The sequence below is a fragment of the Seriola lalandi genome, unplaced genomic scaffold (assembly GCF_002814215.2).
Source record: "Seriola lalandi dorsalis isolate HSWRI2012SDOR001 ecotype SW California unplaced genomic scaffold, Sedor1 jcf7180002054267, whole genome shotgun sequence".
NCBI classification, from domain to species: domain Eukaryota; kingdom Metazoa; phylum Chordata; class Actinopteri; order Carangiformes; family Carangidae; genus Seriola; species Seriola lalandi.
Genome location: NW_019524820.1, coordinates 169,378 through 183,122, shown reverse-complemented (window position 1 = coordinate 183,122; position 13,745 = coordinate 169,378). Strand labels below are relative to the sequence as shown.

General features: G+C 40.9%; 1 protein-coding gene across 1 annotated transcript; it reads left to right on the top strand.

Moving 5' to 3' along the window:
• The first annotated feature begins 332 nt into the window (after positions 1-332).
• Positions 333-9,281, top strand: safb (scaffold attachment factor B). The gene is made up of 21 exons (XM_023405240.2): positions 333-610; positions 920-1,016; positions 2,047-2,111; positions 2,222-2,428; positions 2,520-2,579; positions 2,691-2,724; positions 3,512-3,920; positions 4,287-4,330; positions 4,416-4,525; positions 4,622-4,771; positions 5,230-5,318; positions 5,611-5,660; positions 5,786-5,865; positions 5,984-6,126; positions 6,491-6,596; positions 6,861-7,057; positions 7,265-7,442; positions 7,624-7,706; positions 7,824-7,882; positions 8,114-8,168; positions 8,260-9,281. The coding sequence occupies exons 1-21, from the start codon at positions 458-460 to the stop codon at positions 8,375-8,377; spliced, it is 2,487 nt and encodes an 828-aa protein (XP_023261008.1). The 5' UTR covers positions 333-457; the 3' UTR covers positions 8,378-9,281.
• The last annotated feature ends 4,464 nt before the right edge of the window (positions 9,282-13,745 follow it).

Sequence of the window (13,745 nt, the reverse complement as noted above, 5' to 3'; positions counted from 1 at the left end):
GGGGGGGGGGGGCTATAACATTGCCATTTGTCATTTAATGTGGTCATTGCATTAAATTATAATCGGCACATTATAACCCGTTACACTGTAGATCAAGTTTGATATGTGTTCTGTATTTAAGAGGCAGTAAATAAAACACAGGCTAACCTTTGAAAATGAATTGTATCAACTTTTTGTGCAAACGTAAAAAAACAGTTCAATGCCATCCCTGACTATGTATTTCCTTTTCAACATGTGTTTGTTATTCATAATTTTTTTTACCAAATGCAGCCTGTGTAATGCTCGTCTCTGCGCTAAAACCGTACTGCGCATGCGCCCTGACGTCACTTGCTCGCCGCTGCCTCCATTTTGCAGTAGTTTTGCAAGCCAGCTGCCTGCAGCCGTCACGTAGCAGTAGTAAATAAAGTGCATAAAAAGGTCATTTCAAGCTGAGGAATTATTTTCACAAAGAAAAACGATGGCGGACCCATCAGCGGACGTGGAGGTTCCGGAGGGCGCGGAGGTTCGCAAGCTGTCCGAGCTGAGAGTTATCGATCTGAAGGCCGAGCTGAAGAAACGAAATCTGGACACCACGGGCGTCAAGAGCGTGCTGTCGGAGCGTTTGAAAAAGGTCTTCTGACTTCTGTCTTGTTTAATAACTAGGAACAGAATCACCACACAAGCATGCATTTACTGGCTTTGTGAATTCACCATGCCAAACTAGTATAAACACGAAGCTACGTGAGTTTACGAATACGAACCCATTGACCTGAACCTTATGCTAATGCTAACCGTTAGCCAATGTTTGCGCCAAACACCTGACAGCTAAATGTGTTTTTTTCGTGGCTTTGTACATATTTGACGTTGTTTTTTAGAAAACCTCATTCTTCTTTGTACAATCTATTAAAGAATACATTGTGGGGTTATTTTCCATAAACAGGCCATCGAGGAGGAGGGTGGAAATCCTGATGAAATTATTGTGGCTACAGATTCAGCACCAAAGAAAGTCAACGTTACACCTAAGCGGGCTGCCAGAGGTAAAGTCTGCACAAGCTGTACACACGCCTCAACCTAAGCTTTTAATGTTTGTACAATGTGACTCAAGGTCTTGTCTCATTATCTTCAGTAAAAACGAAACAACACTGGAGAGTCCTCTTCTTGCCAAATGACACATGATACCTGGTCTCGTGGTACTTAATGCCTGTGCACATTGCCTTAAGAAGCAACAAAATATTTTAGTGTTTGAGAGACTCTAATCTGACGTTTACCAATTGTACTTTTATTTATAGTCACCTCACATATCTGTCAGAGTACAGAGCGTAGCTGTACACTCAGTTGTCATGTTATTGAGTTCGACTTCAGGGAGGATACAATGGGTTATACAGAGGTTGGATGACCAGAAACAGGTGTTAAATGAATAGAGTTTTAGATGTCATGGATGTACAACCTGAACATGGATGAAAAGTTGTTTGTTATTGTTGATTAAGCATACTTTATGATAAACTTTATCAGTGTTCTTTTACCAAATTTGATTTATAATATAGTGAAATTAACAGAGTGATAAATGCTTCACTATTCAGTTTGCATTTACAATAATAATATTAATGATGAAAATCATAATGATAAATTAAATTTTAAGCACCTTTCACGTAACACAAGGACACTACATAAATAAAACAAAAAAACTGAGCAGTGTAAATTTCCTTGGGCACTTCAGAGCAACGAGGATTAGTACTGACTAAATCTCTAAAAGGTTTATGGTGGTCCTTGCTTTGAGCCTTGAGTTTTTGTCCATGTCAAAGGGAGTAGTCATACCTCTATATGTGATTAGGTTTTTGTGGGGAAGTGTCTGTTTTCTTGAAGTGTGTGTCCATTGCACAATGTCTGCCAATGCAATAGCCCTGCCACAAATTCTACCCTTTTATGAGTTTGAAAATGTTCAATTTTGTTTGGTCTATATATGCATGATAATTTTGGAGGTTGTAATGTACACACATAACAGGTTTCTTTGGTAGCTCTTAGACACCCAATGAAAACTTGGTCTAAAATAAAGAATATTTTGTGTAGATACCAGGCAAGAGAATGATGAACCAGAGGACAGCACTCTTGAGGATGACTCCCATGATGGGCACGTAAGTTTCTTGAAAGTCCTTTATAATGTTTGAAATAAGTTGTTAGGCTCTGGGTCATGCTGTTGTATTGTTGTTACTGTTTTTAACAAATTCTGCCATTTCTTTGTCAGGAGGATCTGCAGGATGATCATGAGAACATGCAGGAAATGGACATCCTCGATATGAACGTGCTGGATGAGACAGATAACGACAATGGAATACCAGCCGAGGATGATGACGAGGAAACAGAGAACCTCCATGAAGAAGACGCAGAGATGAATGACGATGAACATGACAACAGGGATTTCGAGTCAGAGGATGAAGCAAGACGTCCAGAGGTGAGACGAGACTGGAAACTTCCTCTAATTCTTATCTTTTAACTTGGCAAGTTTTAATGTTGCTGTACTTGTGCTGTACTTATTTTAACAGTTGGACGAGTCTGAGATGACAGATAAGGATGAATATATGACGTGCTCATCAGTCAATATGGTATGTTCCCTCACTAATATTTTTCATGTATGTAAAGCTTGTGACACTGTGGTAAATATAAGTGCCACAAACGTGCAGTTTCATAAAGGCATCTTTTTTCTTTGGGCACAGGATCCAGATGCAGACGACATGAAAGAAGAAACAGGTACTGTAGAAAAGGGTTTAAAAAAAGGTGGAGGCATCTTTTTACAGTGTTGAGCTTGGAATGCAAACACTTTGCTTAGAGAGAGACTGGAAGCCCAAAGGAAATTGCTGCATTTGTGCTGAAAGTTGGGTTATCCATAATTGATAATTTCCCCATCAAATATTGGTCAAGTTACCAATAACGTTCTTCAAGTTGTAAAATGACGGTGGTTAACAATTTGATGCACATTGACAGCAATTACATTTCATGGTCAGGGAGGTTTGAGCTGTTGCAGGTGATTGCAGTGTTTCTAGGTTGCCACATGAAGACTAAGAAGATCCATCAAGATTCCTCAGCCATTACATCTTTTTAAAGACTCTGACTCAGAAATCAGCTGGATATGAATATGCTGGACTTGAGCTGAAGTTCTGGTCAATACAAATGGACACTTGGAAAGTCTGAAAGAAGATGGACTACAGTGAGCCTCCACTGCTGCACTGCTGATCTTGTGGCTCTCTTCAGCACTGAAGTCTTTGTCTGCTTTGGATCAGGTGAACAGAGTGAAGTGGTTCAACTTGAGAATTGAGCCAAAGTGTTAGCCGCATTAGTTGCTTGGTTGTCCTCCAGCCTTTGGGTTCTCTTCCAGTCTCTCATTAGGGACTACTTCATCGTTTTAATACATAGTAGTAAGAGCACAGACCAGTGGTCATGACGTTCCTAATCCAGGCCTTGCCAGTTCCTCGTTAACCATTGCTGTGTTTCAGAAGTGATTAAACTCTGTGCCATTCTATTCCTGTTAAATCCGTAGAAAATGACAAAGTAGCCGGGTCTTGTTTATCTGAGCCGCTTAACGAAGATCACCACCAGAGCCACGAGACGAGCCCTGAAGAAGAGCAAGCTGCCACCGCCGGAGGGGAAGACAGTGTGTCTGACAAAGCCGCCCCTGGAGATGTGGAGAGCGACAGGGATGTTATGGAGACTGACACCAAAGAGGTTGGGGACACACAGAATGTCCCAGAAGAGACATTTGACGCTGAAAACAAAAGCTCGCAGGCTGTTAGTGTAAGCGAACAGGGCGCTGTGGGTGAAACCGTTGATTCAGAAATTGGGTCTAAGAAGGGTGAGGAGGATGAGAAGACAGAAGAGAAAGCTGCTGCGGATTCAGCCTCGACAGTGAAAGAGTCCTCTTCTGTAGAGGGCGATGATCTGAAAAAGAGGTTTGTTGCTTTCTGTCTACTAGAAACCAAAATGGCTATCTCTGTTGCATTGGCTCCTTTGTGCTAGAAAAATTTGGATGCTCTTTTGGAGGTAAAAACGTTCTGTGCATTTGTCCGTTTTCATTTGTCATTCCTTACACTCACCTATTACCTCGTTATTACCCATTAACGAGTAATGTATTGTGATTTTCATAGGGTATAGTTCCATTTTTTTCACTGTTAAAGCACGGCACTATGGTACATGATGGGCTGATCACTGTCAACTTTTTTATTCAACCATAAAACACATAAGTAAATACACTTAGGTGAGGAGAGCCCAGGTGTCCTCACTGCTGTATGTTTATGGTTTTTTTTCTTTGTCTTTAGCGCTGAGGAAAAAGATGGCAAGACAGAGTCAAAAGATGAAAAGGGTGAGTGAATGAAGCGGTTTATGTCCTATTGTATCTTTCATATTCAATGGGTATATGCTTATTCGTTTATTTTGTAAATGTGTAGCCGCTGGAAGTAGTGCTGCAGCAAGCAGTAGCAGGAATCTGTGGGTCAGCGGTCTCTCTTCCACAACCAGAGCGACTGATCTGAAGACTCTCTTCAGCAAATATGGCAAAGTTAGTCTATGCAAACTATCTCTCACCATTGTCAACATTCCTACAAATCATTTATATTTCATGTAAAATTGATCATTTCAATTTAATGTCCTGCAGGTTGTTGGTGCAAAGGTGGTCACCAATGCCAAGAGCCCCGGGGCTCGCTGCTATGGTTTTGTCACCATGTCCTCCACAGAGGAGGCCACCAAGTGTATCAGCCACCTTCACAGGACTGAGTTGCACGGCAGGATGATCTCTGTGGAGCGGGTGAGTGTTGAGGGAAGACTTTTTCTTTTACTGCTTTTAATTGGTCCCCTAATAACTAAGGTCCCACCCAGATAAACACCTCATGAATCTGAGTGAATCAACACAGTTTCCTTTTATTGAATTTAATCTCTGTGGAAACTGTCTTAATCAACACATACACTTTGATTGTTCAGATTAAGATTCGAGGATAAAAATAAAATAAATCTTAAGTTTATTTACATTATAGTTGTTTAGCTTTTATCAAACATATTGTTGCTAAGTTTTCAGTTTATGGCTTCAATCTCCTGTAGCAGGCACTGACAGGAGAAAACAATACATGCAAATCAAGAGAGGGTTTATAAACTGAATAATGTCTTTTTGCTAAGATTAAAATATAACTTTTTTGGTATGATCAGTATGTTAAACTGAATCTGTTCATTCAGCTCTTGTGAATAAACATGTTCTTGTTGTAACTGTAGGCAAAAAATGAGCCGGCAGGGAAGAAGCCAGCAGACAAGAATGACATCAAGAAGTCTGGCAGCGACAGGAGACACTCCTCCGACTCCAAGTAAGATCGCTTACAAGCTGTCTTGTATATGAGTCATGTCTGTTACTAAAAGTGACCTAGCGGCCTGGTATTTTGATACAGTGTGCCTTTTAAATATCATGGGTGCAGACATTTTTAGTATGGCGTTACCCAGTGGTAACCTGTAACCTCAGTAGTTGAGAGATCCTGATTTATACAATGATGCGATGAGCTGTCAACTATAGGGAGAAAAGTAAATCAGTCACTGAATTGTTGGTTAAAATGTTGGTTAATATAGCTCTGATAGAGCTCACACTGTTTGTGTTTTTTGTAGGTCTGATGGAAAGGATGAGAAATCTGAGGGAGAAGGAAAAGATGGCAAAGGTGAGAAAATTTAGATCTTTCCCAGTTTCTATGTATCAAGTAAATGCTGGAAAAGTTACCTCTTGAAACCATTTACTTATTATTTGTATATTCTTGACAATGTCAACCATATTTGTTTTTCACAGGGCGAAATGAGAGGACTGTAGTTATGGATAAGTCCAAAGGAGAGCCTGTTATCAGCGTCAAAACCAAAAGCAAGGAGCGAGTAAGTAAACATACACCATACAGAATGTCTAATATACAATGTATTATAATGTGTTTTTGCAATCGGCCTCTAACTTAAACTTTTTTCTATCCTGTCTTTCGCGCTCTCCTTTCCCCAGAGCACAAAGAGTCGGGACCGCAAGTCACCTAGTAAAGAGAAGAAAGACATCCTGTCATTCGACCAGATCAAGGAGCAGAGAGAGAGGGAGAGGCAGAGACAACGAGAGAGGGAGATCAGAGAGGTGGAAAGACGCAGATACACGTAAGGATCATCAGCAAAGGGCCCAGAAACAATAATCTCAACCTACTCTAATATGGTTTGATACAGAATCATCGAAATTGATGAAATTACAATCTTGTACTTCTTTAGATTTTTATCGTGTGGAGGTCCATGTGAAATAGCTTTTTTAGTCCTGCATCTGTTTCTGTAGATACCTGTAGATCTTTGTCGGAAGGCTGAAGAAGTCATTGTAGTTATGTTTGATCAATATGATTTTACACTGGACACTATTAACTTATATTTTCTCACTTATCTTTCAAGACACTACATACTTAGGAGACAGTTGGTGCTCGTCTGTTGGTGGTGTCTCACTGAACACGGATTGATCCGTGCTCTTTTCTTTCAGTGACCGCGACCGTGACAATCGTCCAGATCGCGAGCGTGAGCGAATCCGCCTGTTCAGGGAGAGAGAAGAGAGGAAACACTTGATCCGGAAGAGACACTGGCTGGAGGTACTGTCACGCTACTCTTATGTATTTCTTGGAGGGTTTTTCTCTTTCTCACTGCATTGATATCTGTGCTACCCACATTTCTTAGTGCAAATCTTAGTCTGTTGAATACATACACCGTTTCCAATTAAAATGTTCATAGAAATATATATATATATATATATATATATATTCTTCCATTGCTCTCATACAGCCATTTGTCAACTTTCTTTTTATAAAGCAATTGCAATATCATTTGATAGTCGTGATGAATGGCTTCCTTCCCAGGCTGAGAAGCAGCGCCTCGATGCAGACCGTATGGAGCGCCAGTTCCTGGAGCGTGAAAGGCTACGTATAGAGTATGAGAGGCGCCGGGAGCAGGAAAGGATCCTCAGGGAGCGTGATGAGCTGAGACGGCAGCAGGAGCAGTTGCGTTATGAACAGGAGCGGCGGCCCGTTAAGAGGCCCTATGACATGGATGGCAGGTAAATAATAACAGACATGGTGTAGTGATGATAAACAGGATGATTGATGAATGGATTTATTGCTTAAGCAGAGGTTCATTTCAATTGGCTTCTCAATCAGTATTAAAATATCATCAATAATGAGAGTGTGAGTTTCAGTGCTTCTGTATATCATCCAGATAGAGACAAGCTCAGCCAGTGAAATTCATTGTTTTGTTGTTTTTTTAGGAAAGATGATTGGCCTGATAAGCGCATGGCCATGGACGACCGTTATAGCCGTTCAGACTTCAGCCGTCAGGAACGTTATCAGGACTTTGACCACAGAGACCGGGGCCGTTACCAAGATGACATGATGATGGACAGGCGGGACAACGCTCGTGGCATAGGTGCAGACAGAGATGGTCAGGTAAGAGACATGGATCCTCCTCCCACACGGTCATTGGGTTGGTGTGTGGCTGACACAAAGATCAGCGGTGACCAACTGCCCTAAAGAACAGTAAAACGTGAATCTTTGAAGCCTAAAATTTGTAACAACAGCACAGGAGCAGGATGTGAGAGAGTTCTAACCGTCTCCTCTCCTCTTACAGCACTTCTCAGACAGGTCAGACAGGCATGGCAGAGATGGCCGAGAGGCCTGGGGTGGAGGCTATGACAAGCGCATGAACCCAAGGTGAGCAACATTCTGAGCTTCTCCATTTTAAGCCTCATAAAACTTAGAAAGAATACAACACGGCCATGTTTCATGAATAAGATAGATAATGTAAAAAATTATTATTATTTTTCTTAGGGAAGGAGGTCGAGACTGGGACTCTGGACGGAAGATGGAAGGAGACAGAACATGGCAAAGTATGAATACTTGTGCAGTATTGTGTGTAATGACTGTACTGCTAGTGATAGCATGATTTACATTTTAAAGTACAGTAGTTTTGCCTTCTGAGGATTGGAGTGGCAGATGGCATAGATATAGTAGCAGACTGAGGGAAAACGGTGTATAGTTGGTGTCCTGCTTAATGGCAGTCTAGAGCTTTAACTACTGTGTTAGGTCTGTGTGTCTGATGTTGTGCTTCTCAACTCCAGGTAGAGATGGTGCTATCCCAGGCCAGAGCCACATGGCACGTGGAGGAATGGCAGGGTAAGTAGTGACTATCAGCTGTAATTAAGTCTCAAAGTTGATGTTATCCCTTTTAAGATGAACTTAAGCTCACCTTTTTCACTCTCACCAGTCGTGGAAGCTACATGAACACAGGAACATCTCAGTCCCTCTCTGGAGCTCTCAACAGACAGAACCAGTTGATGCAGGGCAGCGGGCTTCAGGGTGGAGCTTTTGGTCGGCGCTACTGATGTCTGTTTATCTGAAGACAATAGTGGGACTGTTTCAGGAGGTCATATCAGGGAAGATGTGGCCATCTTGTTTTTGTACATTTTTTAAAATAAAAAAATCTTTTTTGACACAATTCCAATCCATTCTTGATGGAAACCTATTTTTCTTGTTCTTCATTTTTTTTTGTGACATTGTGATCACCTGCCTCATATTTATCATTCAGTCCAACCTACCTTGTTTGTTAAACACGACTGTCTGCTTACAGGAATGTGTCGTGTATGTGGGTTGGCCTGTTTGTGGAGAGTCACGTCTGAGCTCTGTGTTGTAAATTCAGATGTTTTATTGACACGTAGGTTGATGGACCTAACCTCACCAGTCTCATTTCTGTATCCCAGTTTGTCTAAAACATTTTGGAAGTTTTCCATCCTCGTTAAATGAGCTTTTGTGGAAGTTAACTTGTTCAAAGCTTGAGGCTCCTCTTTGACGTTATTTTTTTTAAAACAGATGGTTGGTGAAATTTCCCTGCTCAAGAAAATGTTTTTAAATGAAATGTTACATTCTGATTATCCAAGCTTCTTAGACTTTTTTTTTTTTTTGTCTTAAATATTTCAATCAGTGCTTTTTTTGTATATAGTATTGATTTGTGTGACTGTTGGGTAAAGGTAGTAAACCCGCTTGGAGCGTTTGTGTGCACTGATGTGATGAAATCTAAAATTTAATGTATGATGTGTCAGCCTAAGTTTTCTGTAACTCAAGTGTGTTTTTTAGTTTTTTTGCATAAAAGTGTTATGTTTTCTTGTCCCTCTGTTTACAGTGTTATTTGGTTTATTTTAATGCCATGCTCAGCACAGCGGTCTAGTGGAGCTCGGATGTAAAATTCACAGGGTGAAGCTGCCTACAAGAATAAAAGATTTTTTGTCTTTATGAAGTTGTGCTACTAAAACAATGCTCCCAGACTCGTAACACCACAACTCTTTTGTGAGTCAGCATGATGTACCGAAGCAACTATTTGAAATCAACTTGTCTATTAGAGCTTCCTATTGTATTACAGGGGTGGGGTAAATATTCTCAGGTCACGCACTGAACTTCGCCCCCTTTGACTCAACATTGTTACCTTACCAGACACTAACCAAGCTGCGACTTCTAGTATCACATACTGTATCAATGTGCAATCGGACTGCTACTGTGGTGCCTTGAGACTTTTCCAGATGGCTGAGGGAGTGCTAATCAGTGTCCAATGAAAATGGATTTATTACACAAGTAGACCTCCAGCCTAGACTGAAGAAATGAGGTGAGAAGCTAGTGGCTGCAACGGCAAATCCAGTGGGTATCCTGGGACAACTGGTTGGAGTCCAGCCATGACATTTATACACATAGCACCTCAGTAAATTTCAGTATTTGTTATGTAATTTTCTCATTGCAGAATAGCACACTGTCCAGCTCATCCATGAGTATGTATGTATATTTATATGCAACAGGAAATTATTTTGTAGGATGATTCATGAGGACTGTAGGATGCAGTTTTGACCCCTGTACATCACACTCATAGGTCATTATACACCTACTGTCAGTGTTATATTAGTACTGAGCTCCAGATTTAGCTAAGGAACCCTGACTTCATTGAATCTCATCTATAACTGGCTCCAAGTTCCCTTTATAGCAGTGAAGTTCCTCTCTTTCAAAAGACACTTTACTCCTCCAAGCCTCTGCAGATCATGTGTCCTTAATTGTAATGGATGACATACTGTATATTTTTGTGGAAGTACCCAACATCAGGCTGTGTGGTCACTCAAGCATGATAAGGTCCTCAAAGTGAAAGTTTCTTGTTCACAAATGAAAATTGAATTATCCAAAGTTGTAGAAACAATGTGATGTAGTAGTTTATAACAGCTTACCTTATTAGATCATATTGTAAAAGTTATTGTTTTACTCAAAAATGCAGTTAACTTGTTCCTGCCTTGTTTTTCCTGGGTGTATTTGTCTCTGCACTGTCTGTCAAATATGTTAAATAAAAACATTTATATTTCTTATGATTTTTTTATACACCAGCTTACTCATGTTGCACCCAATGGTGTGAATGAACTGACAGTCAATAATAATTTTTTTTTTTGGCACTACAGCTGACCCCAGTCATCATATCAAACCTGCAGGTCAGCAGCTACGCAGCAACCAGCATGCATCAGTTTGTAACTGTGCCAACATCTTCCCAGCCTGTCCGTCTACCCCATCCTGCTGTTTCGTATGGAAATGTATGGAGCAGTCAGGTCAATTATAATCTTAATCCTCATTTTCCTCTGTTATTTTCTTTTTGTCCACTAGAGGGTGTCATATAATCACAAATACGAGCAGAAACTGCTCATTTAAATTAATTGTTAGACATCAAATTAATGCTATTGTGTGGATTAATTGACTGTGAGCTTAACTGTAGAATCACCTTTAAAAAAAATGCAAATTACAGACACAAATGACAGAACACTGAAGGAAAAAAAAGGCCTACAGAACATGACTTGTGAGTGAGAGGATGTTGTGGGATAAAATCAGTACATGTATTAAGGTCCCTGCAGCTGGTTCACCTTTTTCTTCATCTCACCCCGACTGACCGCTTCTTAACTACAAATAGTCCACCAGATGTAGAGCAAACAGCTTAAATCAGCATGACAAGGAGCAGTGGGGAGATGAGCACACAGGGTCTGAGGTGGAGAAGGTCGCAGACACCTCGCCTAACACACACACACACACACACACACACACACACACACACACACACTTAAAAGCAGGAAAATGTGTATGCAAGCACACACTCACACTGAGGTCAATATAAAAGGAATGCACTCACCCACACGCACACACACAGCACTGATCCCCTGTGTCACCCCCATGCTGTGCAACATCATTTACCCAGATTCCTGAACTTTGGAAAATTTATTTTCTCTGAAGTCTGTCCTGAGGAGTCGGCTAACTGACGTGTCCTTCATGTCTGTGTGTCTGTTGTGTCTCTGTCCTCTTTCTTCCTTCGTATATATCTACATCTATATCCGTTTCACAGAAACTCAAGCTAATTTCCTCCAGCTGCAAATACAGATGAGTGATGAATGAAAGGAAAAACCAATATTAGGTGTTAGTATAGTAAGGTGTTGGGCCACCAGTCTCTGAACTCTACTGGAGGGATGAACACCATTCTTCCAAAAGATATTCCCTCATTTGGTGTTTTGATGACGGAGGTGGAGAGCGCTGTCTAACACATCAGTCTAAAGTCTCCCACAGGTGTTCAACTGGGTTGAGATCTAACCCACACTGAGAAAGAGGACACCTGCTTTTAAAAGGTTTTGTAAAATCATTACAAGTCAAAAGCTGGACACTCTTTTTCACAAAACTATTCAGACCCTTAATTCAGTACTTTGTAGAAGCTCCTTTGGCAGCAATTGCAGGTTTGAGTCCATCTTGGACAAGTCTCTACAAGCTTTGCATACCTGGATTTGGGCAGTTTATCCCATTGCTCCTGGCAGATCCTCTCAAGCTCTGTCATATTGGATGGGAAGCATCTGAACATCTTCAGGTCTGTCCACAGCTGTTCTATGGGGTGTAAGTCTAGACTTTGACTGAGCCACTCAAGGACAGTCAGAGACTTGTCCTGGTGCCACTAAGCGTTGTCTCGGCTGTGTGCTTCAGGTCACGGTTGTGCTTCAGGTGATGCTTCAGTCCCGAGTCACATGCACTTGGGAGCAGATTTTCTTCAAGGACCTCTCTGTAATTGGCAAGATTTGCAAAAAAAAAAAATTAATTAATGTCAATGTTTTCAGTTTGTCAATGTGGGTTATTGAGCATAGCTTGATGGCCAGAATTTTGTCCATTTAAAATTAAATCCACAACACAACAAAACAAATACTTTCTGAAGCCACTGTATATCACAAAAATGTTCTATAATTAGGACAGTGAGTTAAGACCAGACTGAATCTGCATCTTTATAGAGATTTATAAACTTTTGAGCAGTGAGTTAAGTTGACTGCATTTTTTTGTATCAGACAAACAATGTTTTTTTCCTTTCATGATCACATGTGATCATATAGCAGGTAATTTGATCTCTACAGCAGGGGCCAGAGCCACACCTCTGCCCTGCATGTGAGAAACAGACAAACACAGTGGAATTCACATCATATCACACAGCAGGTTGTCAGTAATATCTTCTACCATATTTCATCACTACGCTTGGTTCACATCTCTGAGTCAGTTGCAGTGCATGTGAATGTGAGACCCTGCAGCAGGGGAGCTGAGGCAGAGTCGAATGTTTGTGCTGCATGTTTCGTTTGATGCTACGTTTATGTGCAAAAGCTTTTCAATATGTCGGTCTGCAAGGCTCCGGGCCTGAGACCACCACAGGTGGATCCACCAAGAGCTTCCTTGGACAGCTGAGAGAAAACAAAGCTGTGACAACATCCATTTTTATGTTTCAACAGAAATGAGGCTCAGAGCAACAGCTTGACCTGCAGGGGAGAGAAGGAGGTCTGCAGAGTGTCAGCGTTGTGAGCCATAGAAAAATGCAGAGAAAGAGGCAGATAGGTACATAAATGTGTCAAACAGTCTGCTGTGTTCCTCACCACAAATGTGTTTTGAGAAAGTATTTGTCAAATAGCTCTCCTCAAGATTTGTAAAATGGATTGAAAAATAAAAATATTCTGTATTCGGTCTCATTTTTTTCCTTGTCAAAACCTGTTACCTATATCACCCATAATGCAACATGACAGCTTAGGTGTGTTATGCTAGCACAGGCTAATGCCTAGCCTCAGCTCAGAACTCAACTTTTTCTTTCATTTTCAAACTTATCATCTGACTTCAGTCACACACAGGACCTCCCTAAGACCTGTAAACAGACTGTGATGGTCTAGTTTTACATTTTGAGAATTTATGAGAATGCTATTGTAATCCTTAAAAGAGATTTCTGTTCAGGATTTTTAAGGGATTTGGGCAAAACCACAGATCCGATCAGTGTAGAAACAATAGGCCTCTCACAGTGTGTATGTGCAGAACACCCAGACTTCATGCCGGGCTGCTGGGCAGCAGCATGAGAGGAATGAAGCAAGCCAAGTCCTTTGTCAGCCAAAAACATCCAGCTCAGACTGATGAAAAGAGAGCAAAGAACAGACCTGAGCCAAGATGGGGCATCACGGTCCAAGACCTCATTCAGGAGAGAAACACGTGGAGAGTCAAACATAGGGCTTCTGTCATCCAGGGATATAAATGGGATGTTAAACATTGTAAACAAAATCCATCACTTGATAAATCTTTTTTATTTTCTGCATCATTTTCTGTCACTGGTCGCACAAGGAACAAAACAACTTAATCAACTACTTCATAAATTCATTTACTCATTAGCCAATCATATGTAGAATT

Bases quoted from the DNA above. Each gene is read 5' to 3' on its own strand.
- safb (XM_023405240.2), top strand. From the start codon at position 458: ATGGCGGACCCATCAGCGGACGTGGAGGTTCCGGAGGGCGCGGAGGTT. The intron at 5,661-5,785 runs GTGAGAAAATTT...TGTTTTTCACAG, and splicing joins AGAAGGAAAAGATGGCAAAG to GGCGAAATGAGAGGACTGTA. The intron at 7,058-7,264 runs GTAAATAATAAC...TTGTTTTTTTAG, and splicing joins CCCTATGACATGGATGGCAG to GAAAGATGATTGGCCTGATA.